Below are 23051 nucleotides of genomic sequence, written 5' to 3' on the forward strand. Positions count from 1 at the left end.
CAGGTGACAGTCATAGACGACTGTGACCCTTGTGAGGAAAATACCGTGAGGGAAGGATGAACAGAGAGCAGTGGTGAATGTTTTTGTTTTGTTGTCCTCGTGCCGAGCTTTTTTTTAACTGAGTTTTTGGGGAAACTCAGCAGGAAGAACTTGCACTAGAAAAGGAAGTTGGCAAGCATTAATAAGCATCATGTGGTCCCTTGTCCTAAATCTTAGGATGTAATGTTCTTTCACATTCCTTCTCACTCCTGCACTGTATTCAATGTGTCAAGCAACAGCTCTAGAAAGTGGGTAATTAGCAATTGTAAGCTGTTAAGGTGTGTTGAAAGGCTCATTAACACTTTGTTGTTGTTTTCAGAACTCCATAATTCCTGGACCCCCATTCTTATTTGGAGCGTGCTCTGTGCTGTTGGCACTACTTGTTGCCTTGTTTATTCCTGAACATACCAACCTAAATGTAAGATCCAGCAACTGGAAGAAACACTGTGGCAGCCACGGCCATCCCCACAGCCCACAAGCTCCTGGTGAAGCTAAAGAACCATTACTGCAAGATACAAATGTATGACAAAAATCCAGGAAGACCGTTTGGACTCTTCTTTCATCAGCAGTCTGGGATACACATTCCAAATCCATCAAAATGTAATTTCTTAAGGTAATCTTAAGAAGCATCTCTCTGCATGAAATCTGTAGGAATTGAAACAGGAGCTTTCTCCAAAGATGTTGCCATGAACTAAAAACTTACTTGCTTTTATAAACAAACTGTTACATACTTGTCTCTTGCCATGAAATACTGTTACTGCTAAACTTTACATTCTTAGTTCAGAGACAAACAATAGAGTCAAGGCATGAGCATGTATCCTTCTGTTTCCTTACGGTGGTGAGCTTTAATTCTAGTCATGCTACGTCTCAATGAGACAGACTGGCATCCATGTGGACCCATTCGTTTTAATGTTGTAAAATCTTGGGTCAGCTGATTCAAAGCCTTAATGTAAATGTACTTAAGTAGGGAGGTGAATTGGTATCATTTCTTTTAAAAGTCACATGGCAGGTTTTTTTTTAAGTTTGTACTAATATAAAAATCACACGAGCACGCTTGCTGAACAGTAAAAGTTATTTTTATGTAAGTGCATTTACTCTTTCTATTTTTGAAGAAACGGTCGTATCAAACACTTGTTGAAATACAAAGTGGGTGTTTTGGGCCTACAGATTTTAATACTGGCTCCAAAGCTCTGCTTTCCTCTGTACCGTTTATTGAACCACTCTATTTCCGATGTTTGCGTAATCATCAAGGACCTCAAAACTTGAATACACAGACTGAACTCTATAAGCTGATAGCCTTGAATCTGTCGTGTGCTATATAGTGGCCTTTGAGGACTGTCACAAGAACCCTTTTGCATTACAGAGCTAAAGTTTTAGTCCTAAATTTTCAGGACCCTTAGTACAGAAGAGAGCTTTATACAATTACTGATGTGAATTTCTCTAAAAGTGTATATTTTTGTGTCCAGTTGTATTATTTAAGTGTTCCTTTGTATAAATTTGTGTATAAAGTATTGTATAGGTTTAAAATGTTTTCATCTTGTGGTTATTGCTTAATGCTTTTTTACCTTTGAACATTCACCATGGTTGACCAAGAGCAGAAAAAAAAATGTAAATATACTGTTAATAAAGTTGAATATTTTAATGAATTTTTAAATAATTGTGAATGTCTCTTCAAACCTTAAGTGAAGTTCAGTAGTTGCATGTGTGTTATACTTCAGCAGGTGGAAAAAGTCATGTGGAGTAGTGATCCAGCCTGGAGCTTTATGTATTAGCTAAAGCAGCCCTGAGTACAGTGGAAGGGTCCCTGCTGAATAACAGCACAGGCTGCCTGCAGCTGCTCCTTGTTTCCTGGGGACCCAGTGGAACAGGACCACCACAGCTCCAAGGAACCAGTCAGTGACACAGAGCCAGCCTGGCCAGGGCTCCCTTTGGATTGCAGTGGCCTGGGAGGGGCTGCCACACTCCTGTGCCAGCAGCTCCTTGGCACGGTGGGATGGACACAGGCTCAGGCACCTCAGGACTGCAGGAGAGAGGAGCTCTGCAGGGCTGCAATGAACACACAGAAAACTGCAGCAAAAGGTAAATAAAATAGAGCTGTTCTGGTGCTTACCTCAGCTGGGAATTCCAGTACCATGGAGATGCTGGTTTGTACTACTCCTGAAAGAGTTACTAATCAGAGGTTTTGATAAAAACCATTTAATATTTCCATTAAAATGTACACATGACAAAACCAGACACTATACATAACATGGTGCTAATCTATAAACAAATGTACACATTTCACACAGCAAAACAAACCACTGAAATGTACAATCCTCTGGGTGCACCTGAGTAACTAAGGTGAAAAGGAATAAAGTATCTTTACCAAAAGTAAGGAATGATCATTGTAAGGGTACTTTGCCTGGCATAAGTCCATGCTGCTTGTTCTGCAGGGGACTCCAAGTCCCAAGGGCTATCCTAGCATTTGAACCAAGACAGTAGAACAAGCTACAGAGATGTAAGAGTATCTAATATTTCTGTATAGTCTTACAAGTTGTAAAGTATGATTTATAAAAATTAAGTAACTTTAAGGTGTTGATACTTGTCAACAGTTAACTATTCAGCTACTTCACCTTTTAATGTTTTATCCACGGTGGCCTGTGGAATATAATACTGAGAGATTAACAGAAAAGTTAGTTAGGGGAACCAAGACTGAGAATTTTAAGTTTTAATTTTCAACCTTCAGTGAAATAATTTAGCATTTTTAGTATGAGATTATTTGTAAGTCTGTATGCGATTCAAATAAGCTGGTTCCAAAATTAGGCAAGTTTTTAAAACTAAACTGTATGGGAGGGTTAGTGAGGCAGTTGTGCCCCCATATGAGCTTGACCATTACCAAAATGGACAGCATTCTGTGCTCCATTCTCTAAAAGGAGTCAAGAAATAGAAATTCAGGTAATTGTTCTCACTCAGGGAATGTACATTTCACCTGTTTTTTATAAAAGAGCACTTTGGTGAGGTTTTAGGAGGGTTTACAGGGTCAACAATATACGAAGAAAATTCTGCACAGCCCTGGTTCAGTGTTGTTCCCAGTAAGGCTCCTTAAGGCTTTTCTTCTCCTTAGGCTCAAGCACCCTGAAGCATCATCCAAGTCAGTCAAGATCCCTTCCTCAAAGAAAACTGGCTCATAACATTATGTCAGTTCACACTGATACTTCACTAACACACTATTGCAGGACACTTTAAAATCCCTCAATGGTTAAAAGAGGACTCTTACTGTAAGAACCCTGTCTATGATCCAGGAAAATAGGCCGAGGCAGGTGTCCCAGCAGCTTTGGGCGATGGCTGTGCTTTGGCTGGCAAGTATGGCCTCAGGTACTCTGCAGAACAGCACAGGACACTGCATTGAACCATGGCTGTCACTGCCCTTCAGGAACGTTTCAAACAACGCCTTCTGTTTCCTACTTACCTGAGTTTAGTGTGTTTTGACTAAGCCCTCGTAAAGGAATGCTGTCATCTTTTCTCTTGAAATACTTTGATTCCAGCCCCAGCTGATCACCACTAGAAATAGAAAGGCAAATTAAAATTTAAAGCAAACACAGTTTGTCATCAGTGCATTATAACAAGGGCAGCTACAGACTTGGTCAGGAAAACCTCCACTGGAAGTGCAACTACTGCATTTCATGACCTTTACCATGTAAAGTTAACCCTTCACTGAGTAGTTTAAGAACAGTCTAGAACTAATTTTTTTCAGTGACCCAGCACCTGATGGCTTAGATCTGTCAGCAGGAACAACAGTGAACTGCTGTCCCTTGGGGCCCACTCCTGCAAGCACAGCTCTTCCTTTGCTTGGTGAGCATGGTAATGAAGAAAGGCAGATCACAGAACCAGGCTAATACTAGAACCTTTAGTCAGCTCCAAACACACCAAGCTGACAAAGGGCTTTATGAACTGAAATAACAAAACTACTAAAGAGCAGTAGCTGACACTCACTTCTCCTTGTTTGCTGCATGGCCAGCTGCAGGCACTGTGTGAGCATCTGAACACCGACTGGGTTTCAAAAGCTGTGAGTTCAACTGAACCTGCAGAGACACAGAGCTGCAGGTTAAGAGTTAGTCCAGATCTCAGTCCCCTCCCCCGAGGGCATTCACAGAGCCAAAATCCCAGAGATTCCTGTTTCTACACCTCACTGGCCCTGCTGTGCAGCAAAGCCTATGAGAAACAGCCTAAAGACAAGCATTAGCTATGAATAACAGGCATAATGCTCAAGGCAGAGAGCCTAGAGTAAATACACTAAATAGCACTTTGAGAAATAGTCAAAATGTTGTGCTTTGATATTTTATACAATTTAAATAAAATTTTACATTAAATAAATAATAAATACAATTTTATACATTCTTAAGCAAACAAAAAAGTTGAAGTGCCTGCCTTTGATACTGGACATTGGGAATTTCCACTTTTGCTGTGTATCGGTTCCAGAAAGTTCTGGAAGGCATAGAGAGGCGAAATGGGATGACTGAGTCCTGAGCTATGAAAGGATGGTCGGTCAGGCTGTAAAACAAATAGAAACTCATCCATAAATGAGAAACATAATTCCACAAGTAACCGTAGAGGTTAAAAATTCCAAAATTAACAACTAACTGCCATTACAAAGCCAAGACTTATGGGAGTCTTCCTGATGGGAAGAAAACATCATTTTTCCAAGATTTGCACACTTAAGGAAAACGTAACTTTAAAAAAGTTAGCTGAGGTGAGGACTCTCAGCTAGTAAAAAGCTACACAGCCTGTCATTGATTGAAGCAATTAATGTATCCAGCTACAAATCCAGAGTCCTCTCCGTATGAACAGCCCTTCCACTGTGAACAAGCAGCTGATCAGTTCCTGTTGTCACTGTGACAGCAGAGCTCTGTACAACACAGGGTGAGAAGCAGCAAGTCACACTATTCAACAATGACTGCAGGCTGCATTCCTTAGCCCCTGACTGTGCTGTATCTAAAAATCATTAGTTTGAGTATTGAAATAGTACACTTTGGGTTTCAACCTTTACAAAGAGAATTAGCAAGTTAACCTCTCAACACAAAAAAAGCCACCTTCTTTTGCCTTCACTCTGCACTTCATCTTTTCCAAACTAATTCCATTATTGCTTTGTCTATTTTATGTAAACAAGAGCTTAGAAGATTCTCACCTACAAGGCCCAGGGCATCAAGAAGTACCCAACAGAGTTTTATACTGTTGAAAAACAAACAAACACACAAAGCCAAACCACACCCACCCAAAACTGTAAGGCCAGAAGAGGATGAAAGCCTTTGGAAGGCCTCTTTGAAGGCCCTGCATTTTAGCAACTGATGTCCACCTCACCAGTCTGTTATTTACAGCTCTGCCTTACCATGCTGAGAGGTGAAACAGCAGCCCTCCCACCAGCAGGGGCACTGCCAGGGCTGTCCAGTTTCTTTGCCATCTGAACTTCACTCAGCTGTCTGTTCAGCCATGTGATAACTGCAAAGAGGAAGAAAAAGCTGAAGTCCATTTGCTCCCTCTTACAAGGTGTTTGAAACAGCCACTAGGCCTTCCTCACACTGACAGCTCACTGGGTGTTTTTCCTCCCCAGTACCAAGCAAAGCCATTTGTTGAAGGTCCCTTTCCCCTCCAGGCCTCTAAGCCCCCACCCCACAGCCCCAGGCACCAGCCCCAAGGGAATCCCTACATGCAGCTCTTGGCTATTGCACAGCCAGAGGCTTGTTTTCCACACATGACAATAATGGCAGCTCTTCACAAAAACCCCCAAAACTGCTTCTGTCAATTTCAGCACCAGTGAGGTCACTGGGTCATTTTTACAGAGGGAGAAATCAAGCTGTATAAACCTACCATTTTCATTGGTTTTCAGTAACTGCTTACTTTCTTCGAGTTTTTGTATAGTACTTTCTAGCTGCTCTTGTAGCTTGCAAACCTGTAATTCCCACAATAATTGTAACACTATCAGGAGTGTTATACTACTAGCTATAAACAACAACAAAAAAAGCATTTATGAAGTTATTCTAAAATTAAAGAAGTTTTAACTCAGTTTGTCACAAAAGCAACTTAGTAATTCTTTTAAAGGAAGCCCTACTTTCAGCTAGGATTTTGACAAGGTGACAGCCAGAATCCTTTTTGACCTTTATTTTTCTATGATTAAATAGTGCAAGGACTCTAAACAGGGGAATGTCCTGTTTAATGGAATGGAAGAAAAAGGTTCACTCTGTTCTTGTTCTCGTTCCCTTCACCAACTTACACATGAATGTGCCTTCTAAAGGGTGCTGACTCATCCATTACATTGCTTTGTTCTCTTCAAACACTTTTGGTTGCCTTCCATATAATTGGATGGCTTTTACAGATCAGGTTAACATTAAAAAAATCTGAAAGTTGCTGACATATTTAAATAAATATGTTAATAAGCAAAAGAGTGTATTCTATTGCGTGGAAAGATTTAAGACCTTATTTCTGTAACTAAGTCAAACCCCACAAAATCCATACATTAGCATTTCCAGCACACAAGGTTAACCCATCAGTACCTCCTGCTCTTTCATGCGAAGGGATTGTTCCATCTCCTGCGATTCCCTCTGCTCTTTTTGAAGTTTCTCTTCTTTTTCTGCCAATAGTTTTTCTTGCTGAATTGTTACTGTATTTTTCAATTTTAATTTACTCATTAGAGTTTTCAAATCTCCTTGTAATTTCTTGATAATTTCATTAGCCTATTAAAAAAAAAACCCAAGCCATGTATTACAAAAATAAACACCTAAGAATAAGGGAGATGTGGCACAGGGGAAGTGCCATGTTCAAACAAACCTTAAGGAGCTCAGCTGACAGTGACTTAATTGTTGTTTCTAGTTTTTCAATATGCCTTTGTTTTTCCTCTGTACTCTCTTCCAGTATCACCTTGAAAAGAATGTTACAAAATATAATAAGGCTGTGATTGTTTATGATTTCAAGTAGAATGTTCACTAATTCTTTGAGTACTATCCTTACAAAGAAGCAGCCAGTGCTTTTCAATCAAGTTTTATAGGGTCTGGATTACCAAAAATCCCATAAACTATTACTCCAGTACCACAGGATTAAATCTGAACCCGGTATACTTTTGATGCCATAAATTAGAATCTTAACTACATTTGAAAGCTGACTGGCTGTATTCATAAAAACTAGTCAGCAGCTCTTCTATGGAGACTACAATTAGGAAGGTTAAAAAAAATTAATGAAGAAACCTTTTGTTCCTGTGTCGCATCTAAGACTTCTTTTGTTCTGGTGACGAGCTGATCTTTGTCTCTGATCTCTTGTTCCAAGACAGCAACTCGTGTCTGCAGCTGATTAATGAGTTTCTCTTTTTCATGGCATTCAGCATCCAGAGTTGTGTTCTCCCGGCGCAGGGACAGCACCTCCTGCTTTGCTCTTTGACATTCCTAAATGTTGGGAAGGAAATAAATTTTATTCTTCAAGAAAACCTGTAACAGTAATTTAAACAGACATATTTAAATAGTAAGCATAATATGGAATAAAGAGGAAATAAATGAACTGAATATGCTGTATTTCCTATGACGTGCCCAGGCAGGCACTGTTAATGCTCTAGCAGTTGTAAGTTTAATTTTGGATATTGGGAAGCCGTACATCTTCTAATCCAGAAAGCTTTGCTTTCAGTTCTCTGACTGTGGAGTCTCCTTTGTATCTCCTCTCTGTTAGATCTTTATTGATGACCTCGAGTTCTGAGAGCCTGTTCTGCAACTGCTGAATACTCTTCTGATGCAAATTTTCCAATTCCTTTTTCTGTTGCTCATGCTGTTGCTGGTACTGAGTTTGTGCCTGTGAGAAGTAAAGAAAAGAAGCAGTTACTCGGTGACTCTGACTATTCCCACACAAGAATCTTGTTCATTCTTTCCAACCACTGTACCTGGAGAGCTCTTTCCTTCTCACTTGTCAGCTCCTGGGAGTGTTTGTTGCTCAGAGCTGTAGTGTAGGATGTCCATTCATTTTTCAGTTTGTCAAGTTCCCGGCTCTTCTCTGACAAGCTCTGTTCAAGTTTGACAAAGCACACAGAGTTTAAAAATGTAAGCATTTCAGCCAATACTGACTCTTTACTGTTACTTACTAAAAGGACATGGAATTATTAAAAGAAGTCTAAATTTCAGCATCGGACACTGAAATATGTTAATTTTGTAACCAGAAGAAGTAAGGCACTGAGAAGCTGAAGAGCACTGTTCTAATACTGTGGATAAAATAATCTATAATTTCCAATTGTGGTTTTTTCCCAGCCACTATTAAAGAGTGAAAAAAACAGCCCGCTGATGCTCTCTACCTCGTAACACAAGAACACTCTATTAGGAGAACAAAATACAGTTCTTCAGCGGCATCTCTTCCTTTTTTTGATTTGTAAATCTGCATTCCAATCTGCAAACACATTCCAGTAACTCACACTGAGCCTGCAGACATGAGGCAAACAAATATTCCATTCCAAAAATAATTCTTAACAGTTTTAATGGAATTTTTCTGTTTCATTATGGTCAAAAAAGTCACCATGATAATTGCAGAATCTGGCCCAAACCATTCTCTTGAAATACAGAATTACTATGCTGACTGCAAAAACCAAAATGGAGTAATTAAAGTCCAAGACTTCCAACTTATTTACCGCAGTTTCATAATTTTCCAAATAAAACCATTTTCAATAATTCATTGAATATATGAAATATATTTATCATTTATCTTCACATGACCATATATTTAGTATTCAATTTGTGTGTGCACACACAGACCTCTGCACAAAATAAAGTAAAATTCTGCTTGAGTACTGCAAGAGCTCAGTTTAATTCTGAATTCAGCTGCTGGCTTTATTCACTCTCTAGAAAAGTTACAGTAGACTATTCCCTTCACTCAGTCTCAAGTCAGTTACCTTGGCTAGGTAGTGGCTAACCAACCAGCCTACAAAAAGGAACATTTTCCATAAATCAAAAAAACTGCAACACGCAAAAGTTAAAAGTTTCTGTTACCTGTTGAGTGTAGCTCAGTTGCCTGGTAAGATCCTCTTCAGTTCTCTTAAGCTTTTCTTCCAACATCATTTTATCCTCCTATGGACAAATTGACATCAAGTCAAATCCTTAGCTCCCAAAGCACAAGTGGCATTTAGCTCCCATTCAATCAGCACAGCCTGCCTAAGCACCCAGATACTCACTGTATTTGTGAAAAGACCACCTTGTTAAGTAAGTGCCATACTGAATAAGATATAATTAGGAAATTCAAAAGAAAAGGTATTAGCCCACAATGTAAAAACCCCAAATTAAATTTCTACCTTATTTCTACCAGGAAATAGTACCTTATTTACAAGATATGTTTACAAAGGAGTTACCCAAACAAGAGATCAACTGAAATACTGTAAATCTATGTTATTAAAATGGCTTATTAGGTGCCTGGAAACATAACAGCACAACAGGAGACAAATCCCAGGCTATGAAACTGAAACAGACAACAGTCAAACTATGAGACCTTTAATTTCTCACAAAATCAAACCTAGCATGCTACCAAACTGCATCAACATTCCAATTTTAACTGGCTTTTTATAGCTGTTAGTCCTTTGAAGCCCACCAAGCCTCACAATTACCAGCAGCCTGTGCTCTCCTACAGCCAAGAGCAGAACAGTGACTGAAGGTTCCAAAAAGTGCAGAACAGAGACTGAAGGATGCAGTAGGTGCTGCAGCTGCTCTGGCCACCAGCACAGGCTGTGAGCAGGGCAGTGCAGCAGCCAGGGCACTCAGCAGCTGCACAGCACATGCACTGTGTGTAAAACACCTCCCTCCTGCTGCTTCAAATGGCACTGCCTGCCTGAAAATGCATTTTCACTGCCAGGGGGATAGCAGCAATTCAGATTTTACAGCAGGCACCCAAGCAGCTGCATGCAATTACATATTTGGGCTAAAAGGAAAAAGAAACCAGAGCATACAACTTGGTACATACTTCTGAATTACTCAGAATGAAAAAAATGCTTAAGTACATACAGCATTGAGGCTTAGTTGCAGTTACAATAAACTTTGATTTTACCTTAAGGCATTTCAAACAGTTGGCTAAAAACTTCTTTATTTCTGCATCAGTTCCTGGCAGGAATTTTAGAGAGAGATGGGTAAGGTGCTTGAAAGGGTTGGTCTCCACTACATTTAAAGAGACAGGTGTGTGATCTAGTGCAGGTGCTGAAGAAACTAACTGCAGCAAAAACCTAGGGAAAAACCAAGATAATCAAATGTTTAGCTTTTTTTTTTCCTGAAACTACCTGTAGATCCTAATCTATTTCCCAATAAAATATATTTTTATATGTGCAGTAAAAGGCTGTCCAGTTTTTGCTCAAGAAAGAATTCTCCTCCAAAGACTCAGGTTTTACCTCATCCACCAACACATTCAGGACAGGGCAGGTCAGATTATCCTTTTCTACTGACTCTTCTCAGTCTGAGTGACTGACAGGCATTTTAAGTACTCAACAGGTACACACAGATAACATGGCACACACTTATGACCTACCTTGGGATATCTTTGTTCTGCTCCTGAATGCATTGCTGAAGCAGATCTACAAATTTTTGTGGGAAAGCAGAGAAGTCCACCAAGAGACCTTGCTGGGATTTCAAACTATATGAACAGACAGGAAAAATAATGTTAATGATATAGAGAACTGTAATTTATTTCCTATGAAATATTTTGTTTACAACATTAGAAAGAACCAGTTCTGGTCATTAAAGTTTACTAGCATGTCTTTGTCAACTAGAAGTGTGTCTCCATATCACAAAATCACAGAAGTGCTCAGGCTGAAGGGACCACAGTGTGTCAGCTGATCCAGCCTCCCTGCTTGAGCAGGGGCATCCTAGAGCACATCTTGGAGAATAGTCCCCAGAGGATACTTCTGATCACAAGAGTTCTTGCAAATGGTCTGTACTAATTAAAAACCAGAAGTTGCTGTGGTGAACAAATGTGCCTTTGAGTAGGCATCACCCCCACAGCACAGTGTGGAGCAGGGATGGGACAGGCACAGGGAACAAGCACAGGACAAGGAGGGAGCCTCAGCCATTCCCTCGATCCCCCCCTCGCCCATGTCTGCCCCCTCTGCACAGACACAGCAAACCCAGACAAACACCCCACAGTGCGCAGACAAAGCTGTGCCCCCTGCAACAAAACACTCCTGCACATCCCTCCTGCAAACACTACCTTGCTTTTGCCTTTTGATCCACATACTGATCACACCTCCCTTTTTGAAAACAACACCAACAAACAAAAAGAACCACACCAAAAAAACACAACAAAACAAAGCAAAAATAAAATAAATGAATACCCAAAGAAAGCAGAAAACTGTACTGTTCATCTGTTCACGCCTGGAATCCAAATTTGATCATTTGCTCAAATTCCGAGCAAGTAAATGAGACCCAACAGTACAATTATGCAAGAAACCCCTAAGATACAGGCACGGGTCTGTAAAACCATGTCCATGCAAACAGACTTTCTTCTCCTAATCATTTCCTGAACTAGTTCACACACACATACACACACAATAGCCTGTAAGAAGCAGCTGGGATAAACAGAAGATACCAGCAGTACTCCTCTGTGTAACCTGAGCTGGCCACCCTCCTGAACCTGGCTGTTTCACCCACTGGTCAGAGAACAATATTGGCAAAACACTGACAAAACTCCACAAGTGAAAACTGCCAAAACCTGAACTCTAGCACAGACCACTCTAAGCTAAAAATACTCCCTTTTTCTTTTTTTGCCATTTAGAAATATTTCACAAAGAAAATACTGTGATTTCACCTACCTTTGAAAATCTTCCTCTGATATGACAAGGTTATAAAGGAAAAAAGGATCAGTATCATCAGTCAATCGAACAGCTAAGTCCTGGAAAGATGTACATTTAAATAAGATTAAAATACTATAAATATTGTAAACCAGCATTGCAAACAGTATTGAATGCTTTTATTGTTCAGTCAAAAATACAAGAGAATTGTGGCAACTGATTCAGAACCTGTAAGACATCACCATTTAACACAACTTCAAATATTACAGCAGGAAAACAAGGAAAACTCTTTCATAAAAACAAACCAAGTCAAAACCATAAACTTTGAGCAGCAAAGGTTTTGAAATTCAGTGTGTATCCATAATTTTTCAGAGAAAAAGCTATTTGCTCTTTTTTCCCCCCATGAAATAAGTGCAGCACTAGCAGTCCACTGTCATGGTTTACTAATACATCCCTCCCATAACTGGAAGCCTTTCAGAGCACTCTGCTCCTGAAGTTTATGAAACCACCAGCTGGTTTTATACACTGGAATACAGAGCTCTGCAGATTGGATACACCTGAATCCAGGAATTCTGTATGGCAAACTGCAGGATTATGCTGCTTAGCTTTGAAACAGACCCTCATTTGTTCACTGGAGGCCTACACAGTGTTTTGGAAAACCTGCCCTCTCCATAAGCATGAAGCCTGGAATTCCAGGGATGGGGTGATGCATTACATTAGGCTCAGGCCGCTGCTCCGCTGCCGGAACAAGGCTCGCCCCTGTGGCAGGGCTATTCCTGAGCAGAGGTACAAAAGTAAAGCAGAAACCCGGCAGCTGCTCCAACATAATGAAATGTGACACAGCACTGTACACATACAGAACTGAAACTTCTTTCAGTAATTCAGTGCCAGTAACACCAACAAAACTCTCAGCTGGAGATCATAAACAAACTCAGGGATTTGCACACACAGGCAGTTCATATCAATGCTACCCAAGCCAGCTGGGGTGGATTGATGGGTGGGATAAAACACCTGCTTGGGCTGATATCCCATTAGCTGATTAGGCATTGGAAGTTCCCCTTTAGACTGATCACTCCCTGACAGACTCCACTGCATTTCCAGTTTCCAGGCTCCTCCAGGCTCAGCACACACCTCTAACTGAACTGCTTCTGCTCAGAGGGAAGCACCATTATCACTGCCACCAGCAGCAGAATCTGACCAAAAACTCCTATACAAACAAATCTTTACCCAACAACACCATAACCAACGTTAACATCATGCTGAGGGATGAACACTTTGGCGACAAACCAGACATACAACAGAAGAGATGACAAAGTCTCCAGTAGTGAGAACTCATTGTGATTTTCCTTGAGAAATATTATTCTTCTCCCAGTTTAGAACCTTGAACTAAAGGTACTCCTAAGCTCTAACTCATGTTCCCCTGAGCATCTCCAAATACTTTCAAAGGCAAGCTTGCTAAGACCCATCAATAGCCAAACTAAAATAGACTGATAAAAAAGGGTGGGAGAATGGAGGGTAAGGGTGGAAAAACACAATACTGAACCAACTAAGTCGCTCAAAAATTGTATAAAAATAAAGTAAGGTCAAATGGCAAACACTAAAATCCCATTTTGCTTTTTCCACTTCCATAAAATGAAATTCAGATAATACCTAATGAATGACAGAAATATGATTAATTTACAAACCTTTTTATGAACAGGATTAGAAATTGACAGTAGTTCAATATTCACTCGAACTTTTAACCTCCTGTGTACAAAAAGATGAAACTCAGTAATAAATCAAGAAAATATTCTCCAAATAATATGTGTTCACAGCTGCATTAATGAAATCAATGACATCTCAAAAATAAAAATTTAGGCAGAAACATTAAGAAAGTTCCCACTGATGACTACACTTAAAATATAAGAGTTTCAGTCACTGCAGCTCTTCAGTCAGAGCTGGGCTTTTTGCTGCTTGCTTGTTATCCACCAGACTTTAAATAGCAAGGCAGGAGCTTTGAAACTTTGTCCAGAAACTAGAACTTTTGTAAAAGCCTGTTGAAATTTATTAACGATTGCTCAAACTCCTGACAATCGTTTATACAGTGCTACCTTGTCTTCAGTGAGTTCTTATCGAGTACTAAGTCACCTATATTACCACGCGCACCACAGACATGAGCCTTTCCGTGCCTTCTCACACTGCCTAACCCCGACAGGACCCATAGTGTCGAAAATCATCCTATTTTGAAGAGACGCCTCACATACGGAATATCTGGGCTTTCCCAGGCACCACCGCCTCGCACAGATGGCTCAACCCGCGGGTCCCTGGGCCGCGGGGCGCTGAGGAGGAGCCGCGCCTCAGGAGGCCGCGGAGCGGCGGGTACGGCGGGGGAGAGGCGGGAGGGCCCGCGGGCAGCGCCGAGCCCCGGGAGACGCCAACGGCCCCGGCCCTCGGGTCACCTCAGCCCCGGGCACAGCGGCGCTTCCCGCGAGCCACGGCGAGCTCGCTCCGCTGCCGGCGCCCCGCCGGCTTCACTCCCTTGGCGAGGCACCCACGGCGACCGCCCGGCCCTCTCCGGCTCCCCCAGGCCTCCCCAGACCGGTCCCTCCCTCACCCGGGACGGTGCCCGCAACAACCCCGAAGCGCAGCACCGCAGAGCGCTGCCCAGCGGCGCTGAGAGCAGGCAGGAGGAAAGCGCCTGTGGCTTGCAGCCCCTCTGAAGAGCACAAAGAAGCTCCTGCGCAGCCGGCCTGCACTCACCGCTCCTCGCAGCCGCAGCCCCGCACTCGCACCGACACTGCCCGGTCGAAGATCCGCTCCGCCGCCATCTTGCTCCCGCCCGCGGGGAGGGGCCGCAAGATGGCGGCGCGGGGGCTGCCGGGAGTGGCGATGGCGGCGTCGCAGCCGGAGCCGGAGCCGGGGCGCTGCGCTCACTTCGTGCTGAGGAAGAGGCGCTTCTGTAGGATGATCCCCGCGCCCGGCAGGCGCTTCTGCGGCGAGCACGGGCACGAGGAGGTGCAGGGACCCCTCTCGGGCCGGGAGCGCGGGTGGGCTCGGGGTGGCCCCGCTCTCGTGGCACGGCTGGACAGGCAGCGCCTGTGCTTCCCTTGAGCCTCGGTGTGCCGGGCACTCGCCCCAGCCCAGCAGTAGCCCTCTCCTTGCATTAGGGGTTTATTCTTTTAAGATCCAGTTAATATTAAGTTCTCGTCTCCGTTTCTCCGTTCCGGTTAACTCACTTATTCTGAATAGATGTTTTATGAAGCTGATGCCCCTCAACAGCTTCTTTAAAACACAACACTGAATGCATGCTGAAATGTTTTCTAAAACTTTTCTAACTAGGAACAAAATGACAGAAAAAGAATTCCGTGCCCTCTTGATCCAAAACAGTGAGTATATGTAAATGCTTTTCCCGTTCTGTGTCACTATTCACATGATACTTACTTTTCTCTCCATTTGGCTTTTAGCACTGTATATGAAGACCAACTACAAAAGCACTTAAAAAAATGTAACTCAAGAGAGAAGCCAAAGCCTGTAAGTGCAGTGTAATTTCAGCACTTCATCTCAGATTTAAGACCTTAAACATTGCAGTCCTGCAGAGAATTTTCTGTGCTGACAGCAGCTGTGAGCTGCAGGGCAGCAGGTCTAGCAAAGCACTGCTGTGAGGCAGGATGGAAGCTCTATAAGCACTTGCTGAAATGCAACTCACATTCCAGTCCCCTCATATTCTCTGCCCTTCTCACTTTAATTTGGTACAGCTTTTCAGTTCTTGATTACAAATAAAAATGTTGAATTCATTTTTCTCAGAAACACACCCAGGGGAGAGGCTCTCCCAGTGCCATTCATTTCAGAGGCTGGGGGAGAGGCTGTCCTGGGAAAGCAGAACCGGCAGAGAAGCTCTGGGTATCCCAGGCAGCTGCCCACTCCAGCCAGGCTGGCAGGGAGCCACGGAGAGCTTGGCTGACAGCTGCTGAGTAAAGCAACAGGACATGTTGCTCTTGCAAGAAAGCAACAGGACAACAGCTCTTGCAAGAAAGCAGAGGATGGCTTCTTTATTGCCTGCCTTGCTGCCTTATTAGAATTGCACATTTAGTATTCCCTGGGAAACCTGAAAATGGTCTCTGGAATCTGTCTAGTAAGCCCTGACTGCTTAACTCTTATGAGCATGTTCGATCTTGTAAAACTGTGTCAGAAGAGTCATTTCTGGCTGGGATTCAGGATCAGACTATAGGAAGGAAAATTACTTGGAAAATCTTTGCAGTGGATTCCTATTGCTACATACCTTACCATAAGAACATTGAAGAATTTAGCTATTTACTTCCTGGTAATTAACTGAATCAAATTTCTTTCTTTTTTTTTTTTTTTTAGGTCTACTTTGTTCAAGATATTAATGCTGGTTTAAAAGATGCAGCAGAAATACCAGAAAAACAAGTGAGTACATTATTTGGTTTCAGGTTCAGTCCTTACATGTTGCAATTTATGACTGCAAAGATACAGAAAATTTCAAAGGTCTCATTGGTGTCACTTTTTTTCCCTAAAAAGGTTCCTCTATCTTCTCTATCTATCGAAGAGCTGCAGAATTTAATTACCAGGTTGAAAAAAGCAAGTAATGGTGAGCTTAATACTAAATACTAAATATCAAATGTTTTAAATTGAATTGATTACATATTTCATTGTTATTTTTCTTGTTAGATACCTGTAAAAATATGAGCTAGGTGCCATAAAACACATCTGAAACAGTTATGAGAGAGACCTCCAAAAGCTAAGTTTTACTGCAAAAAGCAGAATGAAAGAATGATAAAACTCCAATCTGTGTTCCCTTCCTTTTGTTTTTCTTTTTTTTTTCTCACTCAGATGTCACTACAGATAACAGTACAGCTCTGTTATAAACATATGATGATAGATTTACACTCCCAGCAGACTGTTTTGTTAGTGCTACAAACTGAGCTCATGTCACAATTGTAATAATGGGTGTTACAAACTAGGAACCCTTGGAAACTCAAAAGCTATACCTAAAAGTTTTGCATTTGCCTCCAGGCCTGGAACTCCATCTTAAGGAAGAAATATTGTCCCACCAGGCTTTACAAGAAGCCTTAAGTGATCCAAAGAATGGGGAATCTGCTTTCAAACACCTGAAACAACAGGTTTGGTCTGATTTACTAATAACTATAGAGCAGTTTGGACATGGAATTGTGCTGCTGTAAATTTGAGTGACTGGGTGCATAATTCCAGTTGATTTCCACAGAGGAAATGTGATATGGTAAAAGAGAAGATATAATCCCTTTCCTCTGTACACACATCATCTTTTCCCTAATCCCTCACTGAAAGCAAGGCTTAAAAAAGTCTTCTGCAGTTTGGTGAAGGAATAATTTTTCTATAAGGCATTACAAAACACAGGGTATATATTTTCTTGGTTCACAAATAATCTTTTGATGTTTGTAGGCTTCTATTTTAGGTAACATGGAAAGATTGCATTTACTTGGTCCGGGAAGGTGTTTTGTTGAGTTTGGAGCTGGGCGAGGAAAGCTGTCTCATTGGGTTGATATTGCCTTAGAGAACGTTGAAGGTGTTCAGTTTTTGCTTGTGGAAAGGGCAACCACAAGATTCAAGGTAAGAGGATATTGTTCCATTAGTAAAGTATAATTTTTAAACCATTGCCATTGAAGCTGTTAGTATTCATTTTTTTATCCTCAGTACATTTAAATTTTACAAGTTATACATTCCATACTTCACTAATAGCAAATTTGTTAGAAAAAAATCCTGATGTTTAATGTTGGAAATTCAAATGTTGACTTAAAAAGAAAAAAGTCTGACATTAATACCTGGAGCAAAATTATACCAGCCCTATGCAATCTCTTGTTCTCATTAAACAGGTGGATGGAAAACACAAAAGGAGAGATTCTATATTTGAGAGGCTTCAAGTAGACATTCAGCACTTATGTTTAAGTAAGTTTCTTCTTGGCCTGTGTCATTCTGAAATAGAGGCTTATTTTTAAATTTTGAATTGGGGTTCCAGTCAATTTGTGTGTAACATGCTTAAATATTGGTTCTGAAGATTATTCTCAGTGGTTGCTTGGACATGTTGATGCTGTATGTATACACGTATGTACACACAGGCATGTGTGAATATACACAGATACACATATACATATATTTTAAATGGAGTTTTAAAGTTTTCTACTTTTTATACACTCATAGGACATCATTATAGGTGAGAAAGTACCAAAACAAATACATTTTGAAGGTTTTCTAGCACTTGCACAATTAAACATGTTTGCATTGTTTGTTTTATGTGTAGAATTAAGCAAGTGATGCACCATCAATGCTACAGAATCTGTGGGAGCACCTGTCAGCAGGAATGCATTAATGTCATATTAACCTTTCATAGGCAGTAGAGAAAGGCTGAAATGGTTAAATGTGCTTCCCAGCCACTGCATCCTATTCTTTTAATTTGTCTTAACAAAATGTGCCAATTAATGTATTTTTAGTAGTGGCAAACGTTGATTTCTAAGTGTGCTGAAATGATATTATTCAGAAAAAACAGAGGTGCAGGGGTAGTGGTGGATTGCATGGGGGTTTGTTGGTTTGTTTTTTTTTTCCTTCCAGATAAGGTACCTATTTTGGAGAAGAAAAAGTTACCAGTGGTAGGAATTGGGAAGCATTTGTGTGGTGCTGCAACAGGTATGAATTACAGATGTGTGAACTGCAGAAAGTCAGGATATAAAGCCTTACACTCTGAATAGACTGATCTTCCAAACTGTCCTTTTAAGCTGTTCTTGCCCTGTAAACCTTTTTTGTTGAACACAGTAATTATATTCTAAATATCTCTTGACTCCAGTGGAACAGTAAAAGGATAATAGGTGTAAGGACACTTTAGGCAGAAGGGAAGCCCTTCTTGCCTTTAATAGATTAGGACAGAGAACAGTGTGTGGTGGCAGGGGTCATGTATTTGAGAGTACTTTTATAGCACAGTTGCCTCTTCTTTGAAACAACTTTCTTTCTATAATTTTATTGGCTGTCTGCATATGTATCCCAATCACAAATAAGATTGTGTTTCTCTCCCAATAACTTTAACCTAACACAGTTTTTCTAATGTTATATGGCTACTCTGTGGAGAAAGACATCTCAAATAAGACACCTTTATAGGTAGCGTGACAGAGATGACACAGTTAAGCCTTTAAGAAGTACATGTGCATATTTAATAGACTATGTCCTGGATATCAAACTTTTAGAGCAAATGCTCATATGTTTTACAGGGAGGAGATTCTCCTACAATATGCCAATTTTTTAACCAAACTATTAAATTCACTTTTGCAGAACAAATATTTCAGAGGATAAGCTCTTATAAGCTCCAGAGAAACCACATTTAGGGTTTTCATGTTCTCAAAGCACGTTTGTAATTTTTAGTTATCATTGAACTTGCTTTTTGGCTTAATTTGTGATGTATAATTTTATATTTATTTGTGGGAACCACATTGCTGACCACGATACAGCCTGTATAAACAATGGCATGGTGTTTATGGATATTTTTTGTTTGGGGGGATGTATTTGTTCATTCCCAGATCTTGCTTTGAGATGCTTGGTTGAAAGTTACACCACTTGCTGTGATGGAAAAAATGAAGAGCCTGCACCAAAACGCTGCAGAGCTGCTCAGACAGAGGTGGCTCCTCACAAATCTGCTGGTAATGAAAGCACCACAGAAGACCATAAGCCTGTAGCTGGAATTGTTATTGCTCTGTGTTGCCATCACAAGTGTGACTGGACACATTATGTAGGCAGAGAGTTCTTTAAATCAGTAGGACTAGGACCAGTAGAATTCCATTATTTTCAGAGAATGAGTAGTTGGGCCACTTGTGGCATGCAAGAAACCACAGGCAAAGCTTCTACAAGTGAAGACACTGAAGATCAAACTCATGACACAGAAGAACATGAGCACACGCTCAGCAGGACAGCAAGTGGTTCTGATACTTTACAAGGGTACGTACATTTTCTTCCCTAGCAAATGGACTCCAACAGAAAAGCTATGTATAGTGGAACATTAAATTGTTTTGGGTCCTCAAAAGGACTAATTTTGCAGAAAATTTAATTACTAAACTTATATTTTACTTTAAAAATATTATTTTCATGGACACACATTTCATAATATTTCAACAGTCATGCTTACCTGACCGAAATGAACTTAAAATGGTTTCAGTAATTTTTCTAAGCTTAACTACTAATGTTAATTACCAAAACTATTTTCTGACAGCTGTTGATTCCTTCCTTCCTTTATGTGGAACAGGATACTGAGTGTTGAGGAGCGGAAGGAGCTGGGCTGCCTCTGCAAACGGCTGATTGATCACGGGCGGATTGAGTATTTACAACAGCAAGGATACAAGGCTGCACTGCAGTATTATACAGAGTCTGCTGTGTCCTTGGAGAATGTCCTGTTGACAGCTGTCCCAAATCCTTCTGTGATACCAGAGCCAACTATATGACAGGAGATAGATTTGGAATTGATAGGGAAAAAAAACAAACCCTATAAAACTCATCTGGGTTTTTATAAAAACGACTTCATTTCTTATAAAAAAAAAACCTGTATCATTTTTCCTGTACCCAAGAAAAGGTCTTCTATTTTCCAGTTTCACTGGGAATTACAAATATGCAAACCAATTCTCATCAATGGAAAAATAAAATCCCTAAGAATATTTGAAACCTGTTGTAGCCTCTTTGCTGTGAAGAAGTGTACTTGATATTTTCTTCTATCCACAGTTACATTCTTTATTCATTAGGATTCATGACAGGAGGAGAACCAGAAGTACAACTTTCCACATTTCCTGAAAGAGAATAGATTAAAATAAGTTGACATACTTTATTCTCATTTTGAAGTTCAGAATAGCTTTGTATTTCCTCAGAAAATATTTAAGTAGGCCTAAGTACTTTGATCAGCCTGTGCTGCTAGAGAATCTATTCAGAAAGAAAACTTATGTCTAAAGTGTCATCTTGGTATATTTTTGCTAATTTGATAACTCATTCATGAAATCTTGATAAGAAAAAAGCTGGCTTAGTGTTCTAAAACGAGCATTACATTCATTTTTTAAGCCTTCACAAAGCACAGAATGAAGATCAGAGAGATCATTTTATATCTGCAGTGAAGTGTTTGCTGCAAGTAACAGCTGCCAACTGAATATCTGTTCCTAAGTGCTTATTTGGATCTCTTACTACAACATTAAAGCTGTTACCCCAGAGACAATGAACAGCAAATTTCTGTCATGTTTTAGAAATGGGATAAAACTGGGGGTGTTTGTTTAAGTGACTGTATTTTGTGTCAGGGAAAGCAAGTTGTGAGAAACATCTGTTTAGCAGGTGTTGATAGTGCATTGCTAAAAGATGTATCTTGGGAACATAGACATTTCTCATCTTCCTCTGGAAGTACCATCTGGACAACATCCAAAAATAGGAAAAGTTGAGCTTCATGAATTAAAGGATGCTAGAAGATCTTCACTATGTAAACTGACTAAATTGCAAATATGAAAGACAGTCATCAGCTTCTCTTTATCCATGGTATAGGTAACTCAGGCACATTTATTACAGTGCTCCATGGTTCCAGTATGTTCCTACCAGAATCTGTGCTCTTTGTTGGAGACCTACTGTGCCAACTCCTGTTAAAAGTGCCCCTGTCCTCAGTAAAAGCCTGTTTACAGATTATTTTTTTTTGAAAAAGTTATTCATTTATTAAGAAGGTTATTCATGTTTCATTTTTATACATATCCTAGGTTTTATTTATCCAGTTTATCCCTCTCTTCCTCACTGTATTATGGAGAGATCAGAATTAATAAAAAAGCCATACCTGTTTTCTTGAGTGATTCCTGGATGTACATGTGCATGAAGTCAATGCCAAACATTTCCTGTTGCTCCTCCTCGTCTGTGTTCTCACGCAGAGGGAGTGTTACCTCTAGCTCCAGTGGGTTGTCTCTGAAGTTGACAAATCTAGGAATTCACCAGAAAAGGTTAATCCTGCAGTTAGTTTTGTCCAAAGAAAATAATTCTTTTGAAACTGAATTAAGATTTCTCAAACACTCTTTTAAGCAGAAGGAAATTAAGTTCTTGTTATACTAAACTCACCACTCTATCATTAGTATTAAGTTAGCTAAGAAGATGCTTTATAACAGTAACTGATTGTGGTGGGAAAAAACATTGTGGTCCTCATAATTTTGTCTTCGGTTTCTGACCCCACTGTCAGATGTACTGATCTTTCACAAACAGATGAGTGAATGAGAACAGTGCAAGTGGCTCCTCCCAGCTTTGCAAAGGCAGGAGCCAGTCCTGTCTCTCTTTATTCCTGTTCCATCCTTGGGCCTATGCTTGTATATATTTAGTTAAGGATGTTCTTCCAAAAGAGCTGAGGACAGGAATTGTCTTCCTGAGTTAGGCATGGTTTATGCAAACCAGCATTCTTTCTCTAAAACAGCCAGCATCCAATAATCCAAACGAAAATGCTAACAACAGGGAAGTTTCTGTCACAGTACACTAAGGAGTAGTTAAAATTTTACCAATTAAGATTTTACATTACTTTTTATTTTTTATATCAAGTACATGAGAGTTTCATCCATGTCCTTAAACCTAATAAATTTTGTTTAATTCTGAATGCTTGAATTGTCAATGGCAAAGTTCTACTTTTTGTCATTTTAATGCCTGCCACATTTTTCTGCAAGCTCTTGCTTTTAGAGAGTGATATCAAAGGGCAATTATAGTGGGAGGGCTAGGAAATTAGAAAATGTATTATAGTCTACTTTTCATGTGAGACTGTAACTATCATAATTTACATCTTTAACTAAGTTTCACTACACAGAGCTTACTTCACGAGATCCTTAATTGTTGTGAATCTGTGTAATTATGCTGATCTGTACAACTGTGGTAATGCCTTTTCCTCTCCCTTAGTATATCACTCTATGATCTACAACACAAGGGGGACTTTAAAAAGTATTTTCCACTTATTTTCACTTATATTACTGGTGCTTTTTCTTACCTCAGATTTGTCATGTCCTTCATACAAGCTGGAATATCCTTAAGTTTGTTGTTGCTAAGAACAAGAGTACTAAGATTTTTCATATTAACAATGGTTTCTGGCAAAGAGTTTATTTCATTCCTTTGGAGCCATAAGGTGTGGAGGTTTTCCATTCTGAAAAATAGGTATTTGTGCAGTAAATCAAGATTCATAGAATTATTCCTCTCAGTCATTAATATAAAATTAATTTTTCAGCCACATGAAGGACTCATAGTGCAACAAGTCTCA

At 40.2% G+C, this 23051-nt stretch overlaps 4 protein-coding genes across 5 annotated transcripts in view; 2 read left to right on the forward strand and 2 right to left on the reverse strand.

Moving 5' to 3' along the window:
- The window catches only part of MFSD14A (major facilitator superfamily domain containing 14A), a 14187-nt gene extending 12502 nt beyond the window's left edge, over positions 1-1685 (forward strand). The window contains exon 12 of the mRNA XM_030952983.1: positions 359-1685. Coding sequence (XP_030808843.1) covers positions 359-565 — 207 coding nt within the window. The 3' untranslated portion in view covers positions 566-1685. The remainder of the gene's footprint in view (positions 1-358) is intronic.
- Positions 1664-14634, reverse strand: SASS6 (SAS-6 centriolar assembly protein). Its single transcript, XM_030952985.1, has 17 exons — positions 14540-14634; positions 13486-13546; positions 11822-11901; positions 10543-10647; positions 10072-10243; positions 9027-9104; positions 7934-8053; positions 7654-7845; positions 7254-7448; positions 6841-6930; positions 6567-6746; positions 5884-5965; positions 5405-5514; positions 4447-4569; positions 4012-4100; positions 3488-3579; positions 1664-3398 (listed from the first exon to the last, which is right to left on the reverse strand). Exons 1-17 carry the CDS (start codon positions 14605-14607, stop codon positions 3310-3312), a joined length of 1926 nt encoding a protein of 641 aa, XP_030808845.1. The 5' UTR covers positions 14608-14634; the 3' UTR covers positions 1664-3309.
- Positions 14622-20463, forward strand: TRMT13 (tRNA methyltransferase 13 homolog). The gene is made up of 11 exons (XM_030952984.1): positions 14622-14794; positions 15119-15165; positions 15244-15310; positions 16145-16207; positions 16319-16388; positions 16814-16920; positions 17219-17386; positions 17650-17722; positions 18383-18457; positions 19339-19753; positions 20058-20463. Exons 1-11 carry the CDS (start codon positions 14639-14641, stop codon positions 20251-20253), a joined length of 1437 nt encoding a protein of 478 aa, XP_030808844.1. The 5' UTR covers positions 14622-14638; the 3' UTR covers positions 20254-20463.
- LRRC39 (leucine rich repeat containing 39) overlaps positions 17850-23051 on the reverse strand; it is a 12484-nt gene continuing 7282 nt past the window's right edge. For both annotated transcript variants that reach the window (XM_030952986.1, XM_030952987.1), the window contains exons 7-9: positions 22785-22937; positions 21606-21745; positions 17850-20592 (exon numbers count right to left, since the gene is read on the reverse strand). In XM_030952986.1, the coding sequence (XP_030808846.1) occupies positions 20537-20592; positions 21606-21745; positions 22785-22937 (349 nt within the window). In that variant the 3' untranslated portion in view covers positions 17850-20536. The remainder of the gene's footprint in view (positions 20593-21605; positions 21746-22784; positions 22938-23051) is intronic.

The sequence above is a fragment of the Camarhynchus parvulus genome, chromosome 8 (genome assembly GCF_901933205.1).
Source record: "Camarhynchus parvulus chromosome 8, STF_HiC, whole genome shotgun sequence".
NCBI lineage: Eukaryota > Metazoa > Chordata > Aves > Passeriformes > Thraupidae > Camarhynchus > Camarhynchus parvulus.

Bases quoted from the DNA above. Each gene is read 5' to 3' on its own strand.
- TRMT13 (XM_030952984.1), top strand. From the start codon at position 14,639: ATGGCGGCGCGGGGGCTGCCGGGAGTGGCGATGGCGGCGTCGCAGCCG. The intron at 16,921-17,218 runs GTTTGGTCTGAT...TGATGTTTGTAG, and splicing joins TCAAACACCTGAAACAACAG to GCTTCTATTTTAGGTAACAT. The intron at 19,754-20,057 runs GTACGTACATTT...TATGTGGAACAG, and splicing joins GGTTCTGATACTTTACAAGG to GATACTGAGTGTTGAGGAGC.
- SASS6 (XM_030952985.1), bottom strand. From the start codon at position 14,607: ATGGCGGCGGAGCGGATCTTCGACCGGGCAGTGTCGGTGCGAGTGCGG. The intron at 11,902-13,485 runs GTTTGTAAATTA...ACATCTTTCCAG, and splicing joins CTAATCCTGTTCATAAAAAG to GACTTAGCTGTTCGATTGAC. The intron at 7,846-7,933 runs GTACAGTGGTTG...TACTTCTCACAG, and splicing joins AGAAGGAAAGAGCTCTCCAG to GCACAAACTCAGTACCAGCA.